Genomic DNA, 18,897 nt, shown 5'->3' on the forward strand with positions numbered 1-18,897 from the left:
TGTCATCACTTCACAATGTACTATATACAGGGGATGGAGGTGAGAAAGGAACCAAAGATGGTTTTGAGGTTTCTAATGGCTTGGAAAAGTAGATGGATTGTTATCTAGGATGGGAGTGTCCTAGACAGAATAGGATATGGTAAGGAGACTATAATGAGCTGAATTTGAGACACTGTGAATTGTATCCTTTGTTAAGACCTCAGAAAGATCAAAGGCAATGCCTTTGACTTGCCTCCAGGCCCTTTCCATTAAAGAATAGTGATTCCTTTAGCCTGAAGAATAGTGTCCACAGCAGCCCCACAGGGAGCTCAAGGTTGAGAACAGCTTATCTTGATAAGATTTGTAGGTATGGCTTTTGTCTAATGTAGGGAACTTTGATAAGATTCATAGGCAAACCACAGATTTTTAAAAAGAAATATAGTAGCAGGAACACCATCAGTTTGGACTAAGAGGGACCAAACAGTGCAAAATGAAAAGAAGCTTTTGGGCCCCCAAACATCTACAAGTAGGAATCAGCCTGAGTGCACGGTACAAAATTTTTACTTTTTATATATTATGATGTTTTGACATCTTAAAAAACCATTTCTGGCTGGGGAGGGACTGCCCCTCCCAGGGCTAGCCAATTCTTAGAAACAGCAAAGGACTCAGCCAGGAGAAGGCCTTTGATGTGCAAACTAACCAATCCAGAGCCATGTCTCCTCTATGTGCCCTTTAATCAACCCAGGGCCAGGTACCAGGCAACCAGGAACCACCCCTATAACTTAGAGCCCATCAAAATTATTCAAACAAGCCAACCCTAAACTGTTCACCCTGCCCTGCCTTCCCCTCCCCAAGGACACCCCAATAAAGGTTTCCACCTAATGTTTCCCCTTTCCAGTCTTCTGCCACCTGACCAAAACCTGGTACTTCCCTGTGTTCCTGTGTGGCAGGCAGTGACCCCCCCATCTCTAGGACCAATCAATATAGTTAGCTCGTTGTTTTGTGTGCCTCTCCTGTATCTCCTCCTCTTGTGGCCACACTTGACTAGACATCACCTAAAAGAATACAGAACTGAGAACACTACTTAGCTGCAAACACAGGCTACATTTTTTGGAAAAGGAAGGATAATTAGAAGGCAAAACCATGAGCCCATAGGGTAAAACCAAGAGCAGTGGAGAATCATTCCCAGGCAATAGGACTGAGCCATACTCATACGCCAGGCCAGATTTCAGAACTGCTATGGACTAGGACTGCTGGTTCCCCTCTTTCTAAATGGGAACATCTACCCCAGATAGAAGACTAAGAAGACATAAAAACTAAATGTGATGTGGGGGAATTCCCTGGTGGTCCAGTGGTTAGAACTTGGTGCTTTCACTGCCGTGGGCCCAGGTTCAATCCCTGGTCGGTGAACTAAGATCCCATAAGCTGCTCAGTGTGGCCAAAAAAAGAAAAAAAAACAAACAAACCAATGTGATGTGGGATCCTAGACTGGATCCTGGACCAGGAAAAGGCCATTAATAAGACAATTGGGAAATTTTGAATAAGGTCTATATAGATCAGTTAATACTATTGTATCAATACTATTAATTTCCTGGTTTTGATAATTTTACATAGTTGTCTAATTTGGGGAAGTTGGGGAAAGAGGATTCTTTGTACTATTTTTGCAACTTTCTTATAGATCAATTTATTTTAAATTTCAAAATTTTAAGTAAAAAATAATAAAGTCATTTTACAATGTTCAAGTATTACCAGTTTTTAAAAGGGGGCATCGGGCTTCCCTGGTGGCACAGTGGTTGAGAGTCCGCCTGCCGATGCAGGGGACACAGGTTCGTGCCCTGGTCCGGGAAGATCCCACATGCCGCGGAGCGGCTGGGCCCGTGAGCCATGGCCGCTGAGCCTGCGCATCTGGAACCTGTGCTCCACAATGGGAGAGGCCACAGCAGTGAGAGGCCCGCGTACCGCAAAAAAAAAAAAAAAAAGCGGGGGGGGCATCTATAGCAGTTATCCTATGTCTATTCCAGCATTGTATGGGTGTTGGGGGTGGGGGAGGTGGAGGGCAGACGACTTGTCTCTTTCATTGACATCCTTCAGGTCAAGAGGAACAGAATTTGAGTTGCTGTCCCCAAGGAACCGCATGAGAGGAGCCTCATTTGTACCCAGACCTAATTTAGATGATGAAACCCTGGCTCTTGAGCCTAAGCCTGAGGCCATATAGATGAGACTTTTTGGAGGGAGGAGGGTCTTGGGTGAGGATGAGTGTATTTTTTTTTTAATAAGTAAGTATACATTGGAATTTGAATGCAATGACCAGGATGAGTGTATTGTCGTTTCAAAACATGTCCACAGATTCTTTGACAATCCGTCCATTGAGAGGTAGAGTCTAATTCTGCTCCATTTGCATCCAGTCAAGCCTTAGTAACTCTCTTCTGAGAAACAGAACGTGGTGGAAGTGATGTTAGTGACTTCTGCGGTTAGATCATAAAAGACAATACAGCTTTTGCCTGGCGCTCTCTTATGCTCACTCATGGACCTTGCCACCATGTTGTGAGGAAACCCAGGCAAGGTCGGTCTCTGGCCCTCAGTCCCAGCTAAGCTCCCAGATGAGAACCAGCCAGCATCAAATGCTAGACGCGTCAGAGAGGAAACTTAGAAATGACCCAGTCTCATCTACCAACTGCTCAGCTACCATCTGGCCAAAAACTACATAAGAGATACTAAACCTCCTAGCTGAGCCCAGTCAGTCTCCAAACTGTGAGCGATAATAACATACAATGACTGCTATTTGAAGCCACTATATTTTGAGGTGGTTTGTTATGCTGCAATGGATAACTGAAACAACGTGCCATCGGCAGTTGGAAACTGGGACTCAGAAAAATTAAGGGACTTTTCCCAAGTTCACATAACCAGTAAGGAAGAGTCAGGATTTTAATATCAGTCTGAATCCAAAGCCATTCTCTTTCAACTAACAATAGACGTGGCAATAATAGTAATTGCAGCTAGTCTGCATTGAATGTTTTCTACAAGCAGGCACTGTTCTAAGCACTTTACAAGGAGTAACTCACTGAATCCTTATCACAATGCTATGAGGTAGGTATTATAATTAGCCCCATTTTACAGTTGAGGAACCTGAGACACAAAATGGTCAATTTGCCCAAGGTTATACAGCTAATAAGTCATAGAACAAAGATTCACTCTTCAAAGTTGCCTCCAGAGCATGCAGCCTTAACCACTATGCTATGTAGAGTTGAAAATTCAAAACAGATTATGTAAGTTGAGAAGAGAAGCAAGGACAATCCGTTAAAAACTGTACCCTTTACAAGAGGCTGAAAAGAAGAGCCAGTGATGGAAGGACCTGAGAAGGAAGCGGGAGGGGAAAGAACCAAACACTACATCTACAACATAGTGGAGGAACTCATGGCAGGATCCACGAAGCAGTTTCAGTCTTTAAGGTTGAACAGGTCAACTGCAAGTCAACCATGACCTCTGCCCCAAACTCACAGTTGGCAGTAACAAACTCTTTCAAAGAAAGGAAGCTTTGAACCATAGAATGGAGAGTAACATCCATTGGATTACCCCCGACTCACGTAGACAGAGCAGCACTACTGGCCTTTTCTACTCTTCCTCTTTCAAGGGCAACGCTCACCCCCTACTCTGGAATTATGAAGCTGCTACTTAACTTCAGAGCTGAGAAAAGTAAACTCTTATACTTCCTTTAAAAAATATAGTTCGTGGGACTTCCCTGGTGGCACAGTGGTTAAGAATCCTCCTGCCGATTCAGGGTACATGGGTTCAAGCCCTGGTCCGGGAAGATCCCACATGCCGTGGAGCAATGAAGCCTGTGCACCACACCTACTGAAGCCTGTGCACCTAGAGCCCGTGCTCCGCAACAGAAGAAGCCACCACAATGAGAGGCCTGTGCACCACAATGAAGAGTAGCCCCTGCTTGCCACAACTAGAGAAAGCCTGTGAGCAGCAACGAAGACCCAACACAGCCAAAAATAAATAAATTTTAAAAATATGTATATGGTTCGTGACCTTGGCCCAATGAAGACCATCAAACCCACTGGGACCCTTTATCAATATGATGTTTTCTTTTAGATACAGCACTAAAGTTTCAAGTGATCCCTTCACAGAACTAATCTTAAAACCAATGCCTTTAATTCCTACTTCTGTACAACAAGCTCTGGGCCTAGCGCAGACCCTTCACCAGAGGCTCTGAGGCTGTGACACCACACAGAAGAAGCACAAAGCCCACATTATGTGTGGGCAAAGGTAGAAGCTGGGGTAAAATCGGCAGAGGTGACAACAGTATTCCCAAGGGAACCAGTCTCAGCTCCAGCTCCCATTTGCCCTCTCAGTTAGCTGAGTGCATACCACGCACAGTGGAAACCTACTCAGGTGATTTACATACTGAGAAACAAAGACAGCCAACTCCCAAACTGGGGGCCACCCATGTGCCTCCCTTCAACCTACAAATTAGATTCTTTCCCAGCAGCAAGGAGTTTCTCTCAGAGGTGGTGATGTCTTGTTCTGCCCAGAGTATACTACCTGGCTCCACATCCAGTGGAGCCTGGCCCAGTATTGGCCAGAATCACTTGGGCTGAGCCCCAGAGGTGCTGTCTGAAAGGGATTACTGTCAGTACTTGGCCAGGACAATTTAATGCACGTGTTACTAAAAGGCCAGTGAATGTTACTAGCCTTTTTGGAGAAAGCATTTCCTCTTGAAAAGGAGACCTAGAAATATAGGAGAAGCTTTCTTGGGAAAACCCCATATTTTGTCTAAAATGAACCAGACCTGAGAAAAGTTTAGCCCAATTTGTTGGATATAGTCCCACCCACGTAGGTACCTATCTCTTGCCTTGTTCCTATTTTCCCACTAGGTCCATCAGACCTAAAGTCCAAGAAAGGATTGCGAACTTTGTACTAGAAATTTCTGGAAACTTCTCTGGTTCTTGGGAACAGGGGCTGAGGGATGGCTGTTACATTTATGACGTAAGCAAGTATGACAGCAGGCCTAAGTAGAAAGGTAGGAGCTAGATGGGATAAGGTGGGAGGGGTGGAGCCCCAGGTAAGAGGGTCTCAGAAGAGAAACCCACCTGAACAGACTGTGAAAAGGAAACCATCTAAGAGTGAGCAGTCAGACAGGCTGCCTTTGGAAACCCCAGTGTCCTTTGAAAAAAATCTTCACCTGTGGGCCTTGGTTTCATTCTGTGACAAATGAGTCATGTCGTGGTCTGAGTCTTCTTTCTTCCTTTTAAAAACATTCTTCTTTTTATTATTATGTTTCTCTGAAATTCAATCAACCAATGACAATGTCGGGAAAGTCGCACTGTATGCAGCCCTGCTGTTATTTTATTTCTCACTCAGAGACAGGAATTCAGACACAACAGATCATCTACTTAATCTACATGTTCCATCCTGACTGGTAAATAAACTCTCTTCTCTAAAGCCATATAAAGTTACTCCAGAGGAGAGCCATCAATTGGGTTGTGCTTGTGAAATTCATTACTGGCCTAAGCAACATGGTGAAGTGCTGTACTGAGATTTTATGTATGGCCACAGGCACCAGTGAAAGGAACTCTGACTCGCTGAAGCTGAGGGCCACAGCCTTCTGCAAGGTGATGACTAGGGGCCCTTAGGAGCCCTAGGCTTGAAGAGAGCTCCCTCTGGAGAGGCCCCTCCCATCCCCACCCAAGGGGATTCAGCCAAGGAGACATGGCAGAAAAATGTCTCATTTCAAGGCAAAGACAAAAGAATGAACATACTAAAAGAGAGATGTGAAGAAATATTAGGTTTCTACTCCCTACCCTTTCAGAAGAAAAGAATGATCTAAGAACCAGTACTGGCTTCCAGAAGGTCCCAAGCTGCCTACAGGCAAAAAGGTACAACCACTCCTAATTTGTGATCTCAGCTTACTACAAAAGATGCCTGGTCACACCTCTTACCTCTTTAAGGTATTCAGCCTGAAGCATGAACAGGCCAGGGTAAGAGACTCCAACTGACCATTCCAGTGAGAAACCAGAATGGGGAATAACCAAAAAGCTTGCATGGCAAGTGAAAATGGAGAATTTTGCAGAATGCGAACTAACTAAAAGATAGGAATGAAACACAAGCCAAAATATTGACATGTATGAGGTAAACCACCTAGAGATAATTCTAAAACTCAAGAACAGAAAATTACTTGCAAGAAAATGAAGAAACTATGGACTATCAAGAAAAAAACAAACACACCTGAAACATAACTGAGAAGCAAAATTCTGCCCTTTATCGAAATGTCTGAAGACATTCTCCATGGTTGGTCTAGTCCTTAAGCCTGAGCTGTCATTTGAGGAATCTCGAAATTTGTCTAGGACAAAGTGGTCTTTATAAAGAGAAAGCAAAGGTCTCACTTTTCCCTTACTTGGCAATAGCCAGTAGTCAAATACTTACTAAAACATATTTTAAGTTTCAGGCCCCAAAGATCTTACAATCAGGTGAAGGAGCTAAGACACTGACCCATCAAAAGATAATTAACAGTGCATGGCATTAAATGATGTGTCATATAAGTGACACAGGCCATAAATACTAAAAGTCTAAGAACAAGAAAAAACAATACTTCCTAAGGTCAGGGATGTGTGGCCAGTCCAGGATCTGAGGGGTAATAATACCCAACAAATATTTAGAGGAATGACTCAAAGCAGAGTCTTTGTCTTACGAACATTTAAGGAGCAAAGTTTCATACTTCCAATGGGTACCACACATCAATTAATTAATTAAAATTAAACCCCACAAATTCCCAAAATGCCACCTGTTACATGCCCATACCTGTACCCCTCTGACCCTGGGCAGCCACCAGACCCATCCCAACCCAGTGCAGAGAAACAAGGAAAGAGTATGAATGATTCAGTGTGAATCCACCCCCAACTCTGGAAACCCCCAAATCAAAGCAGGATGAGTCAGGGACCTTCTTTCTTTGAAAGAAAAAGGATGCTTTCAGCCATTTTCCAGTGACTTTCAGCAACTCCTCCTAACAACAATACAATGTAAGATAAGACCTGCCGAAGTAAAAAAGCAGACCTGGCAGGACTCCAGAATGTGGACCCTTGGTTGACCCCACAAGCATGATGAAATTTTGAAATGGTCATTTTGAAGTTTGAGTCTTAGTCCTCCCATTTGTGAAACAGAGAAAAGCAGTTTCCATCCGTGGGCTTCTCTAAAAATTGACTAAAACAGATCCATGGACACATCAAGATTTGCAGCCTACTTGGGACCTCTATAGGACCAGCATTCATACCCTGGACTCACATGGGCTTCCCTACAATTAGACCGCACACATAATACAGTTTTCAGTAAAAATTTCTCCCCTTGTCTGCCTCCAGTCCTCCAGAACTTAATATTTTCACTTACTAGTCTTCCTGCTCACATTGGTCTAAGTTAATAAGATTTTGTTAATAACACTTATTGAGCAGGTGCTGTATTAATTATTTTACATGCATTATCTCATTTAATACTCATAGCAATCCTATTAAGTGCTATCACTATTCCCATTTATAGGAAACTAAGATACAGAAAGTAATTTGCCCAACATCACCCAGTTAGAAAATGTAGAAAATGGTTTCCAAACCCAGGTTCATCTGGCTGTAGAGCACAAACGCTTAGTCATTACACTATATTTAGCAGACATTTTTTTTTAAAGGAAGAGCATCTATGAAAAACCTTCAGCTAACATCATACTTAATAGTGAAAGTCTAAATGCTTTCCCCCAAGGATGCTCATTCTCACTACTCTTATTCAGCATTGTACTTGGCAGTTCCAGCCAGTGGAATAAGGCAAGAAAAAAATAAAAGCAAACAGATTAGAAAGGAAAAAGTAAAAATGTCTTTTTTTTCACTGACAATACAGTCATGTACATAGGAAAAAAATCCTTAAGGAATCTACCCCTAAAAACGTTACTGAAATGAATAAGTGAATAACTAATACAGGATACAAAGTCAATATTTTAACAATTATCTTTCTATATACTAGCAATGAATAAGTGGAAAACAAAATTAAACAAAAATACCATTTACAAAAGCATCCAGAAAACAAGAAGTACTAAGGAATAAATTTAACAAAATGTGACCCATTCACTGAAAACTACAACACGTTATTGAGCTGCTTTTAACTGAAGCCTTCAAATACTACTTACATAATTACAAATAAACTCATCAGTCTAGCACTCAAGATGGGTGGGAATATAATCCTAATTTACTAGGACCTTTGCCCATTTGCTCCTTTCATCCTGGTTATTTTGTATACTACAAACATGCCCCTCAGCCACTGAGAATGCTGCTCTGTCTGCATGGAATTGATTTAATCAATCAGTTCATCTCTCTCTATCCCTAAACCACCTCTACCTCTTCTGTCTCTATTAGAATCCCATCTCAAACTGCTTCTCCAAGAAACTTTCTTTAATCCTCTAACCAGATCTTTCTTTCTTTTATGACTCTTCCCCTCCTCCCAAAAGCACTATGTTGGTGTATCTTATGGCATTTGTCATACTCTAGACTGAATTACTGTTATATTTTTGTACTTCTAGATTGTAAGCTCCTTGGTGACAGGGACTGTCTGATGCAATTCCCCTAAAGTACCTAGTTCTTTACACAGAGCACATTTGTTGAAGCAAACATTGAAAGACGGAAATGAAAGAAAGCTCTTTTAGTAATACAACCTCTGGGATACCAAATTGCATCACTGTCCCAATCAAATTAATGATGTCCTGACTTTCCCATGGTTGGACCAGGTATTTAGCCATGTGGTAACCTTCCTTATATTTAATTCTGAGGAATGTTAGTTCAGCTTGGCTTCTGTTAGTTGGACCAATATCAAGATCAAGACCAAGTAAAACATCCCAGCCTAAAGGACAAAGACAGATCCTCAGTCTGTATAAACAGACGAGGGAGGGAAGGAGGAGGGGGAAGCCAATGTCCTAAGCACAAAGCAGGAAATCATTGAAGGAAAAAAAGAACCATTAAAGATTCTGCTTCCTAAGAGAGAATAAAAAGTAACCTGAACATCACATCTTGGGGGTCTGTGTTGCTAGTAGAATAAGGAAACTCCCTAGGATACCTGTGCCTCTGCTACTCTGGAAACATCTGCAAGGGCAAATGGAATGTTAACTACCTCCAGCCCCACCCCAGGAGGCAAGCAGCACAATCAGGTTCTGAGCTGAGGCACAGAGAAGAGCTAGAGGCTCTGTCCCAGAGAAGGTCCCTGGAGAGGCTATTTGGATCTCACTGCATGTACAAAGCAGGAAGGGAATGTCACTGTAGAATGGAGCTTGCATGCCACACTCTGCCAACAGCAACTAGCCAGAGCAAGAAGGCTCCTTAACTCAACCTCTTTTCATAATTATCAAAAACATCACAGCTGGTTAGCAGCAAACGATCTCAGTCAAGTGTGGAATCTCTGTCTTTTGACCCCAGATTGGCAAAAGCTTCCCAGCTCTTTGCCTGGGTACAGCAATGTCCTCTTTCATGTCATCCTAAAGCCTTTTAATCATCCTCCAGGTTTGCTTCAGTTCCTACAGGCTTGCTTGAAACATTACTCACCAAGATTCATTTGCGTGTACTGTTGTTTTTAAAGGAGTCTACTTGAACTTCACATAAGACAGTCATTTTTTCAAACGTCATAATTTAGCACGTCCACTGCTCAATTCATCTACTTTCCTCAGTTTTCTAAAGAGCTCCCTATATCATCTCTTGAAATTCACAAACTGGGTTTATCTCTATGTACAAATTCCAATAAGTAAGTGGGGAGGGTTAATTCACGGGAAACAAGTAAGACAAAAATCCCCATTTCACACACATCCATCCAAACGCAAAATTTGGAGGGAAATTTCTTTTACCTTTGATGTAAATTATACTAACAACGCTTCAGACCCTGAAAAGAAAGACCCAAGAACAAGTGTCAAAGACTGCACAGGGGAAACTTCATTGATAGTGAGATCATTCCTTTTTCAAGTCAATGTTCAAAATTGCCATATGCCACTAAACCAACAGGCTTTAGAGGGTTAAGACGTCCCACTGTTTAGATTTGCATATTTGCTTTCCCCTACTTATCCAAATGGAAATTCCTCGATCCTCTGAAATTTTAACACTACGTTCAAATCAGTTACCTTAAACGTACTTCAAAATAGTATTCAAGTGGCTAATTCCCCCTGGAGTCATACCAGCTATACATGAATATGATCAAAATCAACCTCTTCATCAGCAACTGGGGTCTTTGGTTTCTAAATGAGAATCAAAGCAATCATGTACTGTGGAGTTTTCTCTTCCCATATATGGGATCATGTGATTTCCCACATGGATGCTATTGTGAGATTACCTACCAAGAGTGTAAACAGTGGGAACTGCTGTATGGGCAGAGCTGCAGCCCTAAAGCTCAGTGACAAACCTTTGGATCTCTCCTTTGAGCACCCCAATTAAGACTCACAAAATTCACTGCCATAGAAAACTTCTTAACGGCAAAGTATCTGAAAAATAAGTTGGTATTTTTATTCCTCACTCTAGGGTTATATTTGTAAGGTAGGATATTGGTTAAGATCTTGGATTAGGTTTAAAATATATATATATATATATATATACACACACACACACACACACACACACACACACACACTACTTGGGAAGAATTTACCATAATATTGGCTTAATGGCAAAATTAACATTCTCCATCTGTTAAGAAAAAAAATAAGATTACTTTGAAAAACATTTTGCTTTTAGAGAAATACACATTTCAAGAATATGTTATAATTGCCTAAGAGCTGGGTAGCTGAGGACAGGGGTAAGAAGACGACTTTTCACCGTATATTTTTATGTGCTTTCTAAGTTTTGAACCATATGAAAGTGTTACATATTCAAAAATACAAATACTTTATAAAGGAAAAAATTAATGACATATTTGCTATTAGGAAATGAAATTAAAATGTCATAGATAGGGACTTCCCTGGTGGCGCAGTGGTTAAGAATCCACCTACCAATGCAGGGGACATGGGTTCCAGCCCCGATCCGGGAAGATCCCACATGCCCTGGAGGAACTAAGCCCATGCGCCGCAACTACTGAGCCTGCGCTCTAGAGCCCAAGAGCCACAACTACTGCAGCCCGCGCACCTAGAGCCCATGCTCCACAACAAGAGAAGCCACCACAATGAGAAGCCCGAGCACCGCAACGTAGAGCAGCCCTTGCTCGCCGCAACTAGAGAAAGCCCGCACAGCAACAAAGACCCAACGTAGCCACAAAAAAAAAAAAAAAAAGTCCTAGATAATAAAAGATGGTTAAGAGCCTTGGGACCAAGGAGAAGTTAGTCACCTAGCTAGTTAATATAACACCCTCTCTAGCCCCCAAACCTTTTGTTAATTCAAGTTGATAGTTATCTTATTTTTGTTTAAACATGGGGGGGCGGTGATAACCTGCCTTCCAAAAAAAAAAAAGAGGGTCTTCTTCAACAAGACCTAGATTCTCCACTGCTCAAATCCCATTAACACTAATCAGCACAATGATTAAGCACATTGTGGTTAAGTACTCTAGTTGATTATGACTCCTTCAGAAAAAAAGGTTCCCATAGCGACAGGTAAGGGCTATCATCAAACTCAGCTTTTCAGCACAGGACTTGATGTCACAGATAGGAGAGTTAAGATTGTTTTAGTATTAATCTGGAGGCTTGCTTTTTGAACTTCACTTGACTTCATCCATTCAAAAGACACTTATGAGAATCCCTCTGTAAGCCACCGGCAGTACCAAACATTGAAAGGCAGGAGAGCTAGGAGAAAGACCTCAAAGATAAGATATGGTTCTTGCCCCCAAGAATCCCAGTCTGCTGAGGAAAGCAGCCACTGAAAGAAATAATGACATTGTGATGGTAATTCTACCCCTAAATCTATAATCAAGCCTGTCCTCACCACTAGGACTGGTCAGTTTCTAATCTAGTTTCACTTTCCCCATCTTCAAGCTGCAGCACAGCTGGGTTTCCAGCTGGCTGGGGAAGAAAAGATTCTTTAAATAAACAGCACTTTAAAAATATGCAGTCGCTTTTGCTATACTGAATTTTGTGAACCACCTTGCTCTAATATGTGAATCTGGGTGCCACATTAATTTAAAACTATCCTAAAGAACATAAAGTCCCCCAGGAATACACCTTTTCTAGCTTTAACAACAAAGTACACTATACGTTGGAAGAAAAAGGCAAATCATAAAGTCCCAAAGGAAGAATGATCTTTCTTTTAAAAAAAAAAGGGTATCTATTGCATCTATTCAATAAGGAAACAATTTTAAAAAACATACACATATAGGAAAGCAAATGATAGAGTGTGATTAAACCAAAATATATGCAACCGTCATTAAAAATGTAGGACTATTTGCAGAACAGGATGCTTTCATAGCATTGTACAGAGTTGCTAATCCCTGAGAGTCCTTTTCAAATCTTTTTCCTGTTCTTTCCTCAGAAGGCACAGAACACACCTCCATATATGTAATCTGAGAAATGCAAAGATTCTACTCCACTCTTTACCACCAGAGGTAGTAATTTGGGATGAATGATACACATTAGATCTATAAAAATGCCCCTCTGGCACACATTGCTATTCCAGAAGGACTTAACAGGCTACAAGTCAACATTTCATAGTTGTGGTAAAATTAGCCATTTACGAAGACCTTTATCTCTCTGTATGGTACCTTATCCCAAAGTCCTGGCCCACCAAAACACAGCTTTCTGGACAATCTCCCTAGGAACCATACCTCTCAGAGCCCAGACAGGCTCACAGCTGAAAATGGCTAAATAAAGTACAATTTAACCACAGTTGCTCAATATAACGGCCATGATGACAGTTTCCAGGTGCCAGTTTCCCTATTTTGCAATGGGCAGATCTGCTCCAAGGAGAAAATGTTCCCAATGACCCTGTGGCCCAAACGGCTTTTTTTAGAGATAGAAAACAGAAAATGAATTTGTTAGTTATTTCCTGCTGAGCACGAGTAAGGTGTTGTGGTTAGTTAGGAAGATTTGTTTCCTTATTTAATATACCATTACTAGTGCATGTTTTCTTCAACCACATTGTAGAAAATAAGAAAATGTAGTTTATGCTCTTCTGTCATATTATCACCAGTTCCACAAGTTTCCTCTCACAAAAATGTCCTTTAATTTCTAATCCCCTTAGATAAAGCCCCCAAACTGACTTGTATCTATATACTATCAACTCAAAGCAAAACTTTTTGCACTCTAAAATGTTTACTCCCATACACTTTCCTGCCCCTTGATAATTTGTGATGTATGAGGGCCCTCTCGTTAGCAGTGATTGCAGTCCTAAATTTATCTTTTTGAGAACTATATTGCACATGCTATGTTCATAATATGAGAGGACCACAACCTAAAAGCAGACTATATTTCTGAACTCCAGATCTTTCATGATCTCCACATTCAACTATTAAGCTATTAAACACTCACTAAAACAAACAAGGTAGAATTGATGGAGGAAGGAGGAAAGGAGGAGGAAGACAGGGGACGATGACCATTGGGGCTCAGTGGACCAGACAAGGGATTATGTGGCAATGTGCGTGATGCACATTCAGGAGCAACTCACTGAAAGTCAAAACAGAAGCTGTCCTTGGATAAGGTTCAATAAATGTTTTTACTATTTCCCACTGCACAATACAGTTCCACAGCTCCCCAAGGGATCTCAGACAAAATGCTTAACACAATAAAAAATTAGAAATTCTTAACTGGTCTCAATTTGTCATCATCAAACATTTCAGAGCATAAAACCAACATTAAAGAGCAGTCAACAATATTCCTCAGGACAATGTCAGAGAGATAAACTGCTGTTATCACCAAAGTTTCTTTCTTCTTATTAAGACACTGCAAGAGTCTTCTGATTAAAGTGGTCACAGTTTAACATAATACCTAGATATACTCTCACCACTAAACTAAAATTCGTCTCCTGAAGGACAGGGGTGTGGAGGGGGCGGGGGACGTGGGGTAGAAGGGAAGCTTTTGAAAGTCAAAGGCATTGATCTAGAAAGATGAGGGCAGCAAAACTTCCTACAAGCTGTTACACATTCTTTGCTACTCAAAGCCTATTTATACTACCCAGAATCACTTGGTAAACTAGTAAACACACCAACTTCTATGACAGACCAGGACATCTGTCACAATTCAGTGATTACACAGCTCAAAGTCACACTGCAAACACCAAATCCAGCCTTTGGGGATAAAATGAAACCCCAATATGAATAAGCACAAGACAAGCTAACATCAAACACTCCAGTCTGGGGACAATTTGGTTCGAAATATCTTACTGAGAAGTAAGTACTGGATTCAGGGACAAGAAAAAAAAAGATCTTAAACTGACATTTCTTTGACTTTTGACATTGGAGACCTCCATTCCCAGCCGCACAGATCTACAGATTTCAATGTTTTGTTTCTAATCACCTGCATTCCCGTTCAGCACCCAACATCATGAAGATGAGATATGCAGTCAACACATCCTGCTGGTGAGATGTCAGAGCTGAACTTACAGCATTCAGCAGAAGTTACTCTATTTTGCCGTCATCACAATCAACAGACCTAGGAAGACCTCCCAGAAACAGCCAAAAGAGGTGTCTGCTCTCTAGTCGTGGAGGCTAAGAGAGGGCTGTGCTACCAGCTTAGAAAAGACAGGCAATCACGATGCAGAAAAAAACCCTGAGCCACATGGACAGAAAACAGTAGCAGAAAAAGTCCCAACTCTGCCTGCGCCAGCGGTGTGGATGAGCTGACCGGGAGCCCAGGAGAGGAAGGAGGGGGCGGGGGCCATGATTCCCCAGGAGAACTTGTAAGCGGAGGCCTTCACAGCCTGGGAATCTGCCCAGCTGCTCCTGCAGACCCTGCCAGCCTGGGCAAGGCAGGCCCGTGGGAGCAGAGCGGGCAAGGCCTCCGAGGGTCACTCCTGACTCACTGAGCCTCGGGCCAGCAACACCAGGACCTCTCCGTTTTTCCTGCCGCTACTGGGCTATGATGGCAGTTTTCCAGCCCCACATGCCATACATCAGCCGCAGATCCCTGCTGGCACAGGCCAGCGCGTCCCCCCGCCCCCACCCCTGGCACACTTTGAGCCTGATCCTCCTTCTCACCAGCCCAACACCCTCACCCACCATGCCAAACGCCCTGCACAGGGGCGGCCCCACCCCCCAGCGGCCGGCCGGGGCGCTGCCAGGCCTGGGCACCTGCAGCACCTCCCGCCCCACCCCCATTCTCCACAGCTTCGCCCCTCCCCCCTTTCTCTAGCAGAGGGAGGGGGCGACTCACCGCAGTCAGTGCACAGGATCTTGCCCACCTCTTTCTTGAGGTTTTTGCCGTTGGTGTCAAGAGGGGCAAAGGCTGTCTTAAAGACCAAGGGCTGCTCCGTGGGCTCCAGGAAAAAGATGTAGCGCTGGTTCCTTTCGAGCGGCGCACAGGAGCCCACGCTGATCACCTGCTCGCGCTGCAGTCCCCCGCTCCGGAGCGGCCACTTGTCCAGCACCTTCACCAGTGCCACCCGACCCGAGGCGGGCGGCTCACGGGTGCTGTTGGAGCTGGAGCCGCCGGCCGGGGCCAGCCCCTGTACCTTGCCCTCCACCACCACGGGTGCCTTGTACGCCTGGTCCTGCACCGACTTGAGGCTAGGCGAGTAGCAGGCGAGTGACACACCGAAGAGCAGCATAGAGAAGCCGGGGGCCGGGTCGCGCCTCATGCCGCCGGCGGCTGCGGCTCGCGAGCGGGCGGCGGCTCTCCGGGCTGCGGGGCTGCGGGGCTGCGGCTGTTGCGACGGCCGCGGCTCTGGGGGCGCAGCGGGACGAGAGATGCCGCTGTTGCTGTCGCTGCTGCTGCTCCTGCTGCTGCTGCTCTCGCCGCCGCTGCTGCTGCTGCTCCTCTCGCTGCTGCTGCTGTCGCTGTAGCTGCTGCACCGAGCCTTCTCCAGTGGCGGCGGCGGCAGCGCTGAGCAGCAAACCTGCCGCATCTGGCCAGGCCATTTGGGGGGCTCCGCCGCTCCGCCGCCGCCGCCGCCGCCGCCGCCTTGGGAGGGGAAACCAGAGCCCGCTGGAAAACCGGAAACAGCGTAACGTTAGCGCCTTATAGCCCTCCACCCGCAGCCCGGGGAGGCGGCCCAGCTAGGGCAGGGGGCAGGCGGCAAGCGGGCCGCTATGCGCAGCGCGGAGGCGCGCAGCGCTCCCACCCTGCGCGCCAGGACCTGGAGGTGGATGCGGAGGATGGGACGTCCGCCCACTTGCTCTCTCGCGCCCCCTCTACCCCCGAACCGAGTGGGGAGCGCGGCTTCTGCAGGGGAAGCTCGGGACTGCACTGCTTCAGTGCCCGGCTTCAGGGCCCGCAGGGACGCGGGAGGAATTGTGCTACCCTTTGCTCTTGGGATTTATGGGCACGACAGTGGGGTAGTCCGTGAGCAGAGGGCGGAGTAGAGATAACAGATTCTGGCACCGTCCTATGAAGGGGGAAGTGGGACACAGGCTGTGCCCTGCCTTTGGACATCGGCTGTAGGAGCCAAGGAGATTGTCACGGCCCGGGTGACTGGCCAGCCTCCTGCCTCCTGGGGTTGTATATCCCCTTCCCTGGGAGGACCCTAGAGGCCAGCCCTTAATCGGGCCCACGTGCTTGGCCCTGCCACCGCCAGGTGAGCGCTGGAGATTCGAGTTAAGGTGGGGGAGGATCCCAGCCCCGTCATTTGGGGGAGAATTGGGGCTACATGCAGTCTTGCCTCGGCGTTGAGGACACCTAACCCCGGGTGGTGGTTGAGAGAGGGTCCAGTCCCCAGGTCTCTGGGCTTTCTCCAGGAGCCAGGCGGGACCAGGTTACACGGTATACAACCTCATCTTCTTTTAAAAAAGCCTCTTCCTAAAGGAGGTGGGGGCTTCTTGGGAGCCAACCTAAGAGCCAGAGCCGGTTAGGGCCAGAGCTGCCCCACAGGAAATGGTTTCTTTTTAAAAGTGTGCTGCTTGCAAAGAGGCAGGAGAGTTTGCTCCACTGAAGCCAGCATCTGATTTTAAAAAGCGAGTTAGGGATCCATTCTCCTTCTATCAATAAGGATACAGGGAGTTTTTAAGACCCAGCTTATATCCCTGAAGGATATGGAGCTCAGGAATTCCAGTGAGGTCTTGGAGAATCTTATCCCTGACTGGGGACTTCAGGTAACTGGCCCGAGGATGTCTGACTTTGGCTAGGAATGCTATTCTGGAAAGGTAAGAGGGAGCTAGAGCTTTCCTCCTGGCTAAGAGACCCCCCCAAACGTAACATATTCAAAGCCAACAGCATTATTTCTCCCACCCAACTCCTAATTCCATATAATCATTAATGGAACCGTTTTATACTTGGCCACCCAATCCAGCAAGTCCCTCAGTCTCATTTTATTCTCCCTCATCCAACCAACAACCAAGTCCTTTGCCACTTCTTTTTTTTAAAAAAAATCCCCGATTTATCTAGCTCCTCTCCAACTCTGCATGAATACCCGAGGTCCAAGTGCTCCTCACCTCTCACCTGGACCACCACAAATCCTTCTCACTAGCCTCCACACCTTTCACCTCATCACCCTCCTCCAGTCCTACCACTGCCAGAGTGATCTTTCTAAAAATAAAATATAAATATGATTTGGCCATGCCACTCCTCTCAGGAGTAAAGTCCAAACTCTTCAGCATGGCTCTTCACGGGCCCCCTCTACTTAGCCAACTCCATCCTCTGGGAGCCAAGCCCCTACCCTAGCAGTCCTCAGCACATCATACTGTTTCTTGGTGTGCTTCTGCACATGATGTCTCTTGTGTCCAGGAAGCCTCACCTCTGCCTTGTCCACCTGGAAAACTATTCTATCCCCAAGGCCTAGCTCAGCAGTAAGCCTCATCCCTCCCTCCCTACATATGCACCACCATCCTCACCACCATACGCATACAAGGTGGAATTAATTCCTTCCTCTTCTGTGTTACCATGTGCCTCATACATATTACTGTTATGGCAAAGACCTATACTGTACTTCAAGCAGCTATTAATGGGTCTGCATTAGACCCATCGGACTAAGCACCTTAATGGCAGAGACTATGTCCTGTTAGGCTTTAGATACCTATCCAAAGGAACAACCAACATAGTGCCTGGCATAAAATAAGGATCAGCAAATCCTTAGTGAAAGAAGGAGAGTAGGAATTAAAGAATGGAAAGCAGCTGTCTTAAAGGCATCAAGCCAATCTTGTTGGCCCCTTCAGTGTCTCCTTTTCCATTTTCATCGATCATAGCTATAAGGAAGATTACTAACTCCACCCTCGCATTTTGCAATGGAAGAAACAATCCCAGGGAGGAAAAGGGTATTACTCAAGATCATACACAGCCAAGATTGTACTCATTCTTCTGTTCCTGAGACCAGGGTAGTGGCGAAGAGCTTGTGCTCTGGGGTCAAGCAGTACTGGGTTTTAAACCAATTTTGTAAGTTACTAATTTTGACTTGACTCTATTTCCCTCTCTAGGGCTTAGCTTTCTCATTCGTATAATGGAGACTATACTAGGGTCTACCTCATAAAATTGTTTTTTGCTCATTGTGTACTTAATTCAATAAACATCTGATGGAATGGCTCCTCTGTGCCCAGCACCCAGGCATGGGACTGGTCACTGGATATACTGCAGTGAACCAAACTGACACTGTCCCCGCTCCCAAAGCTCTTACTCCATTCGGGAGACAACAGTAAACAAATAGGTGAAATAGGACGAATAGGTAACTGTCCTGAAGGAAATAAACAGGATGAAATGATAGGAAATAATGGAAAGGGGAGAGGGTAGGTCTACTTGGATAAGGGAGGGTTTCTCTGAGGAGATAACATTTAAACTGGGATTAGAAGGATTTGAAGGATGTGGATTATGTGAGATAACAAGTGTAAAGTGCTTAGAACAATGCCTGGTGT

General features: G+C 44.7%; 1 protein-coding gene across 2 annotated transcripts in view; it reads right to left on the reverse strand.

Moving 5' to 3' along the window:
- The window catches only part of NRG2 (neuregulin 2), a 177,639-nt gene extending 161,674 nt beyond the window's left edge, over window positions 1-15,965 (reverse strand). For both annotated transcript variants that reach the window (XM_060143732.1, XM_060143730.1), the window contains exon 1: window positions 15,275-15,965. In XM_060143732.1, the coding sequence (XP_059999715.1) occupies window positions 15,275-15,965 (691 nt within the window). The remainder of the gene's footprint in view (window positions 1-15,274) is intronic.
- Between the last annotated feature and the right edge of the window lie 2,932 nt (window positions 15,966-18,897).

The sequence above is a fragment of the Lagenorhynchus albirostris genome, chromosome 3 (assembly GCF_949774975.1).
Source record: "Lagenorhynchus albirostris chromosome 3, mLagAlb1.1, whole genome shotgun sequence".
NCBI lineage: Eukaryota > Metazoa > Chordata > Mammalia > Artiodactyla > Delphinidae > Lagenorhynchus > Lagenorhynchus albirostris.